The 8,856-nt window shown below is 43.9% G+C and overlaps 1 protein-coding gene across 1 annotated transcript; it reads right to left on the bottom strand.

Annotated features, from left to right (window-relative positions):
- Positions 1-1,512: 1,512 nt before the first annotated feature.
- On the bottom strand, positions 1,513-7,973 carry acp2 (acid phosphatase 2, lysosomal). Its single transcript, XM_067248878.1, has 11 exons — positions 7,844-7,973; positions 6,762-6,857; positions 6,543-6,629; positions 6,261-6,413; positions 5,077-5,175; positions 4,429-4,518; positions 3,786-3,918; positions 3,619-3,707; positions 3,417-3,523; positions 2,991-3,166; positions 1,513-2,826 (listed from the first exon to the last, which is right to left on the bottom strand). Exons 1-11 carry the CDS (start codon positions 7,934-7,936, stop codon positions 2,693-2,695), a joined length of 1,257 nt encoding a protein of 418 aa, XP_067104979.1. The 5' UTR covers positions 7,937-7,973; the 3' UTR covers positions 1,513-2,692.
- Positions 7,974-8,856: the final 883 nt, after the last annotated feature.

The following is an 8,856-nucleotide window of genomic DNA, read 5'->3' on the forward strand; positions in this document are numbered from 1 at the left end:
TACTTTTATAATATTTTTATGAATATAAAACCTCAAACGGACACCAGAGTATTCTAACAATGTCTGGTATACTTCCACAGCCTTTACTTTTTCAATTAAGTTTCCATGCATGAATTACGACAACCTTAGTTGGGATTTTTTTCCCCATGTGTTTTTAGTCCTCTTTATGCATACAAAAAAATTAAGTCGTTTGGTTCTCACATTCACAACTAACAACTGGGAATTTAAAGTTCAATATTTTATTTGACAGCACAACTGATTGGATTAACCTTGTTAAAAAGACAATACTATTATGTGGCACTTCATACTGTGAGCTTACCATGGAAACCTCCTAAACGGACCCAGACTTCCTTTATCGCTGGAACAATAAATGATTGTGTGAATTAATTACATTCTCATTGGAAAGGTTGCAATAACAACACAAGATCCTTAACTTAGATGCAATAAAATGTACAAATACTGACAGAACATGCAAACGGTTGATCAAGTAACTAGTGTAGAATATAGTCAAATGAGTGTTGTTGGAGCAAAAACCAACAGGCAGGTAAAAAAAACATAAATCAAATTATAACAGCCCAAAAAGTTGTTGCAGATGAAGTGTTTTCAAGAACATCAAAGTTGCAGTACTACAATAAATTGTGGTTGACAAAGCCAGTGATCCTTGATGTCCAATTTAGTGGACAGATGATCAATTGTAATTTTCTCCCAAAATAAAAGCAATACTTCGAAGATTTTACAATAGTATTGCCCAAAATTGTGTCAAAAGTCTAAAAAATACACCAGATTATTCTAATAAAGTCTGGCCTACTTCCACACCCTTTACATTTTCAATTGCTCATCTCTGAAAATATCATGAAATCCTTGCTAATCTTAAAAACTACAATTGTATTTTATTTTGTTGTAAATTTTCTAAATTTTTATTTTGTTCATTATGATTAAATGTTCACTGTATGCACCTGCCCACCAAAGTAAATTCCTTGTTTGTAACCACTTACTTGGCGATTAAACACGATTCAGATTTTGATAACCTTTTCAAAATTTTACTGAGAAAACTCATTAGCGAGGATTTCATGCTATTTTCAGAGAATAGCGATTTATTAGAATTTTGTTTGAAACTTAATTGAAAATGTAAAGTTTGTGGAAGCAGGCCAAATTTGATAAAAATAATCTGGTGTATATTTGAGATTCTTTTACACAAGTTTGAAAAAGTAATTGAAAAATTAAAGGCTGTAGAAGTATACCAGACATTGTTAGAATACTCTGGTGTCCGTTTGAGGTTTTATGTTCATAACAATATTATAAAAGGTCATCATTTTTCAAAATTGTATGAGTAGTTTAAACACGGTCCCTAACGCGACTAGCGTTTCCTGAATGTGAGACGAATATTGAATGTCGAATATGAAACTAACTTCACCTCACTGAGAAGAACTCTGGTGTGGTGCACTCTACTGAGAGTGAATGTTTCAGACAGGAAGTAGTTTGGTTCTCACATTCACAACTAACAACTGGGAATTTAAAGTTCAATATTTTATTTGACAGCACAACTGATTGGATAAACCTTGTTAAAAAGACAATACTAATTATGTGGCACTTCATACTGTGAGCTTACCATGGCAACCTCCTAAACGGACCCAGACTTACTTTATCGCTGGAACAATAAATTATTGTGTGAATTAATTACATTCTCATTGGAAAAGTTGCAATAACACCACAAGATCCTTAACTTAAATGCAATAAAATGTACAAATGCTGACAGAAAATGCAAACGTTGCTAATTAGTTTTACAAAACAAAAGATGTCTTATCAGAAAACTGATGAAATCATGTCAAGCCTTATTACAAAGACATTGGTAAAGCTTATTGGAAATTATCTCAGAGAACATCCTAGAATCCAATGGTAATGGTCTCAGAAGATTCTCAAACATAATGGTGAAGGCCATTGATGCCATGTTAAGATTCAACCTAAAATGGTGAAGATCTCATAACATCCTAGAATTCAGAAGCTTGTGTCAAGTTGGACTGTGTGAAGGAAGCATCACATTCTACTAAGAACATTCTTAGGTTGAGCACAGCAACAACTAGTGTCAGGAATCACACATGGAATGAACAGAGTTAGCAATGTTATAACAAAAGTTGCATTGCAGGGTAAATCAAGGGATGCTGCACAGGGATGACACAGGAGGGTGATGGTGGTTGTGGGGGGAAGGGGGGGTCAGAGATAGTTCAAGGGGAACAGTAGTACCAGTGTTTCACAAGCCTCTCCCCCAGTTCAGCCATGAGCCTCAGGCCACAATGTGAAGGCCCGCTCAGCACAGTACACAGTCTGGACCCTGTGGTTCCTGTTACAATGTCAGCCAGAACTACAGGCATCAAGCCACACACACACACACACACACGCGCACACACACACGTTCAACTTTCAGCAATAAACTCTCTGGTTATCAGAGGTCAAACTCAGGACGTCACATAAAAGGCAGAGTTGAAGACCAAGATCAAGATTAAAAGCAACCATGTTCCCTTCTCCTGTGGCACCATCAAGGGGCAGGTAGACAGCCAATCAGTGGTCACAGCAGGGCAGAACACCAGCTGTTAATTTGCGAGGTGGAGGGAAAAGTTCAGAAGTCGTCCTCGCTGTCCCAGGGGTCATATCGATGGCTGCCTCCGCTGCCCAGCAGGCAGAGCTTGTCCATCTGTCAGGACTCCTCCCCCCCATTCATCACATGACTGTAACCACCGCTCACATCCTTCTGCCGATACATGACGGTGAGGAGGAGGATGATGATGAGAAAGAGGAGGCAGCCACATACCGCTAGACCAATCATCAATTCTGAGAGAAGGGCAGCAAGAAAAAAAAACAAGGTTAGGAGGAAGAAGAAGATTTAGTGCAATATCCACGTTTATTGTCTCCAAGTGAAAAAACATTTAATCCTGCTCTTCAGTTGGTGGTTTTTGAAGGTCTGAGCGTTGTCGTGGTGTGGAGCCCCAGCGTACCCGTGTCCCTGGAAGAGGCGTCCAGCTGGCACTCTTTCTCCCAGTCGTTTGAGATGGAAGGGCTAGTCAGGTGGATGAAGTCTTCCAAGGGGCAGTGCAGGGCACAGCCGGGCAGAACCAGGGGGTAGGGCTCTGCGGCACTGTCGTTACGATAGAACATGGCCACTGATAGGGACCTGGGGGGAGGGGGGGGTTAGGACACTCATAGGGGGGACAGATAGAACTACTACTAAAATAAAGTGTAAATATTTCTAAAATGTAAACAAATTAAGTCATGACTGAGTCATGAGAGATGAGGAGAAGCTATACCGCCCTCTGCAGGTATTTAATATGTAGTGCATCGGTTTCACTAGGACGCCGACAGGGCCAGAGGTTGAAGCCTAGACAACCACCTTTCTGCAGTGTGTTTCTGTGACGACCACCTACCCGTTGTCTTCCTGGTAGAGCTCGAACATGTGACAGGAAGCGTATGGAGGCTGCTGGCCGTTGAACACGCCGAGACTGGACTGAAGAGCCACGATGGTGGTGTCATGCTACAGACACACACACACACACACACACTGATGGAACACCGATAGAAAGCTGATAAAGCTTTACATAGTATGTGGTAAAGCAGAGAAGTTCTTACAGCAGACAGCATCATCATGCGTAGATGGCGCTTGGGGTCTGGAACAGAGAACTTAGACATGTTCTTCACTATCTGGCCCAGCAGAATACCTGGGGTTGGGGAGACAGTTTGTTTAAGTTGTGAAAGAAAATGACTTGTCTATCCCTCTCTCCCTCCCTCCTACCTACCTCCGTTAAGCCGGCTCTTCTCCTGCTGCTTGTAGACTCCAAACATGATCTGGAAGCCAAAGTCCTTCAGTTTCCTCAGGTTTTCCATCACCTCCGCCGTCACCCAGGAGGGGGCGCTCATGTTGTGCTTTGACTGGAGAGGAGACACACACACCATTGCCAGCCGATACAAGTACATACATTTCTGCAAACATAAGCACACTGCCAATCACTTTTATGGGCAGAGAGAGATCATGTGAAGCTGTGGCTACAGCTGAGCAAGACAGGAAGTCAACACTACATGTCTCCCTGACAACACTGACTGTTTCTGCTGACACAACAAATGCCTGGGGAGAGAGTGGCATGGGGGGAGAAGGGGGGGGGGGGGTCCAGGTCTCCCCTCTGCTTGGTCAGTCACAAGACAGAAAGCAGCTGTTGTGTCCTAGGCTTCAACCGTGGCCACACTACTGAAGCCAGGCAACATACTCCACTCTTTCTCACCCCCCCCCCCCCCCCCCCCCCTGAACTTCTGCTTTCATTTTCAACTGATGTGATGCTGTTGTCTGCTGCTGAAATTCACACTAGATAGTTGCAATTCTCTTTATATCCCTTCAGTTCCCTTTTGTACTGTGTTGTATTGTTTTGTCGTTCATGTGCTGCTCACCTCACAGAAGAGTGTGTCGTGGACACTCCAGACAGACTCGATGTTGGCTGTCGTCAGACCAGTCTTGTTCCTCACCATCTCTAGAAAATCCTGCCAGGAGAACATGTTCCTCAAGATCTAAAGCCTGGTTCTGCACACCAGAACCAGGCTGGCCGCTCTAATTCCACCAACATGGAACAGATTACGTTTTGGTTTGCACATCTTATTTTGAACCAGATGAACTGGTTCGGAAATCAAAATGTTTGTTAGCAGGTTTTCCTTGACGCAAGTCAAGGACTGTGATATCAGTGTCATTCTACAGGTAAGAAAAGGAGGATGGAGAAGGCGACAATGGAGGAGTCAAGTGAGAAATTGTAATGAGAGTGCGGTAGCCAAACCCAATGCTTGGTGACAATTTGATCATCTCCTGAGTTTTAGGAAAAGCTAGAGATCGGGTCGAGTAAGAGTAAAATGCAAAAATTGTTGAAGAGCTGGCCAAGGCTGGGTTCATTCAAACTTAAAAACATAATAAACAAACTGAAATAAAACAACCAAAAAAAAACACACAATGACGCATCCTTGATTAGAATGGTTCCGCTCAAAACCGGCACAAAAGGTTCCACTGCTAACTGGGTGGAAAGGTGGCAGGTGGCAATGAGCGCCCAATACCTTGTAGGTGTCAGTCATGTTGAGGAACTCAGGTGTCTGCGCCGTCTCGTTCATGAGTAGTTGGTAGCGAGGGCAGTGTGAAATGGGGAAGGACAGCAGCTGGAGGGGGTGGGAGGAGAGAGAAAGAAAGAGCGGATATGAAAGCACAGCAGTAAGCACAGCACCTGGACTCCCCAGCATCCTATGCCAGGATCCTGTTTGTGGACTTCAGCTCTGCCTTCAACACCATCATCCCTGCCCTGCTCCAGGACAAGCTCTCCCAGCTGAACGTGCCTGATTCCACCTGCAGGTGGATCACAGACTTCCTGTCTGACAGGAAGCAGTGCGTTAAGCTGGGAACACAAGTCTCTGACTCCCGGCACTATCCTCTCCCAGGACCTCAAGTGGGAACTGAACATCAGCTCCCTCATCAAGAAAGCACAACAGAGGATGTACTTCCTTCGGCAGCTGAAGAAGTTCAACCTGCCAAAGACAATGATGGTGCACTTCTACTCAGCCATCATTGAGTCCATCCTCACCTCCTCCATCACCATCTGGTACGCTGCTGCCACTGCCAAGGACAAGAGCAGACTGCAGCGTATCATCCGTACTGCTGAGAAGGTGATTGGCTGCAATCTGCCTACCCTCGAGGACCTGCACACCTCGAGGACCCTGAGGCGAGCGAGGAAGATTGTGGCCGACTCCTCCCACCCTGGACACTCCCTGTTTCAGTCACTCCCCTCCGGCAGAAGGCTGCGGTCTATCAGGACCAATACCTCACGCCACAAAAACAGTTTCTTCCCTTCCGCTGTTGGCCTCTTCAACAAGGCCAAGGGACCACACTGACTCAAATGACTTATTGCCTAAAACACTCTGCTTTTGCACTGCACCATAACATGGTATCTTGTACATTTGTAATATTTGTATTTTTATATTGTAATTTACGGCAACTTATATTTATCCCACTTAGTACTGCTAGTTTATGTACCCTTAGTATAGTTAGTCCACATATTTAAATTTTAGGTATATGTTTATTGTATGCACCTTCCTGCCAAAGCAAATTCCTTGTCTGTGCAAACTTTCATGGCGAATAAATCCCTTTCTGATTCTGATTCTGATTCTAATCCCAAGTCCTATAGCAGTCTATCTACATAAAGGGCCCAGTCCCTCAGCTTCTATCCTCCAGCACCCAGCACGCAGCTCACCCTCTCCTCTGCCTGGGGCACAGTGTGAACAGGGATAGGCTGCCAGTCCAGGCCTGGTCTGAACACCTGGGAGCCGTTGGGGGGATAGAGGCCTGCCAGGTTAGCCTGGGCACTCATTAGGGTCCGGTCATAGTCTGTACTCCTCACCGAGATCTGGATGGGGGAGGGGATGGGAGAGTTAATTAGTTATACTGCCTTTGGATGCACAAGTGTAGCTGATTGTACACATGCTAATGGAGTCGTTATAGAAAGAGAATGGATGGCCAGTAAGGGAGCAGGTACCTGGTGTCGGTCGTACGTTTCATTGAGGAAGCCCTGGTATCTCTGCCTGAGCACCCTGCCCAGCTCAAAGTGCTGCCTCATCCCCTCCTGGGAGGAGAAAGAGAGAGAAAGAGTGTGGTGGTGGTGGTTAGTGGTCACCCAAGACAGCTGTATCACTTATAAAAAGTGTTGTGAGAGAACAAGCAAGAAAACAAGAGATGTGAGAGAAGTGATGTGTACCTGAGACAGTTGTCCAAAGCCCTGGGGCCAGGAGCTGTCTTGATAGGGATCTGTAGGATAGGCTTTGACAGGGGATCTATCTCCATGACGATACAGCTGAGAGGACAGAGACAATTGTAGTTTCATAGATAGCTCTAATTGGGAACTAGAAAAACTTATTTCTTGTGTTGTTGAGTACAGCGAAAGCTAACTATGCTTGTCTGGGTTATAGGTCTAGGATCAACACAGGATACACAGTCCACCACTGTATGCAAACATACCTCCTTATCAAACATACAGGTGATACTGACAAACAGAAGCATAAAAAACGTCCAATCTACCCTGCACTTGGTTTTGCATAGTTAGCACAATGTAGCTATGTCGTGTAACCGATCAGAATGTGTTGCCCGGTAACTCATACTAATCCGCCCTCTGAATTTAGTTACTATGTCACTAAGAAAAACTATTCCAGGTCGCTCGCTGGTTGAGTAATGTAAGGCTGGTTAATTAGCGGCGTCAGGTAGACTCCTGGACCACATCCTCAAACTCAAACAAGACTTGTAGCCAAGTAATGATGAAAAATTTGTTAGTCTTGAGTTGGTTACGTTTTCACTTTTGTCTGACACTGATTGAGCAATAACCACATTTTTCGATCACAAGACAAACATCCCTAGGAGGTGACTAGACAGCTAAAGTCTACAGAAGGCTGTTGGAAGGTGGCCATACAGCAAGGGAAACTTGGCTTAGGAAACGCCAAGTTTTTTCTACTTACTATCATGCATGACTTCTAGCAAGTCTGGCTAATATCTTCACGAGCCACTGTATCTCCCTTTTCAGACTACAAAAAAAGACTACAAAAAAGGCTGTTAGACATTTGCTAAATCGTCTGTCTGTGTGCAATCCTTTGGTGCCTCACAGTCTTCTCAGTATGTCAGCTATGCGAGGCCAGTTTGTGAGAATATAGTCTGAACAGGAAATTCAGGTTCAACTCCATTTTCAGACTATATTCTGAAAAACTGGCCTTGCATAGCTGGTGTTTCAAGGGATTGCACACAGACTATTTAGCAAATGTCTAACAGCCTTTTTTTACGATGGCAACTCACCACAGTCACGAATGTTAGTCTCTTGTCTCCCAAAATTTCGTTGAAAACAACCACTAATGTCAGTATAAACGTGGGCAGTGCCGAAGCGCCCATTTCATACAGTTAGCTAGCTACGCTTGACAGAGGCAAACACCTGACTGACTGTTAGCTAACCAGCTAGCACAACAATCTACTGCCTGAAACAACCAAAGATGGGCGGGCTTAAAGACGCCACGTAACGATGTGCGCGTGCTCCCTTGGCCAATCAAGAAGACACGTTTATAACGTGAGTAGATACATTTTGGGGGAGTATAATGCCCTGAATTAGTCAAAAGTACGAAATTTACAAAGGTTGTTTATTTAAATTCAAACGTAACTATTTAAATGTATTTCTTAGCTTATATTGAATATCTAAAGAGTAAAGTTATCAGGACAAGTATCTATCTCTGACACGTGTGAGTCAAAATTGTTGGATTCCTCATGTAAATGTTCTCACAACAGTGACGCCCATCCGTCAGATCCATTGGACAGCAGCTTATAGATGTAACATTCAACACTGGAGTATGAAATAAAAGTAAGCCACAAACACACATCACCGGGGCACAGCAGTCTCATCCAGTACAGGTTGTTTAGTGACTCTAGCAAGGGAGTTGGAGGCCACCATGGCATGACACTGATATTTTTTCAGATGCTTGTTCAGCATTCAGACCAAGGAGAGACGTTTTGTAAATGTATTCATTTGTTGGTTAATTGTTTACTGATTGTTTTGGGGTAATGGAAAACACATTTCTAACTATGGGAGTCAGGTGGCTGAGCGGTTAGGGAATCGGGCTAGTAATCAGAAGGTTGCCAGTTTGATTCCCGGTTGTGCCAAATGATGTTGTGTCCTTGGGCAAGGCACTTCACCCTACTTGCCTCAGGGGGAATGTCCCTGTACTTACTGTGTCGCTCTGGATAAAAGCGTCTGCTAAATGACTAAATGTAAATGTAACAAGCAGTCGTCAGTGTGAGATGACCAGGCTGTGCTTGGACAG

This window comes from Osmerus mordax, chromosome 13 (assembly GCF_038355195.1).
Source record: "Osmerus mordax isolate fOsmMor3 chromosome 13, fOsmMor3.pri, whole genome shotgun sequence".
NCBI lineage: Eukaryota > Metazoa > Chordata > Actinopteri > Osmeriformes > Osmeridae > Osmerus > Osmerus mordax.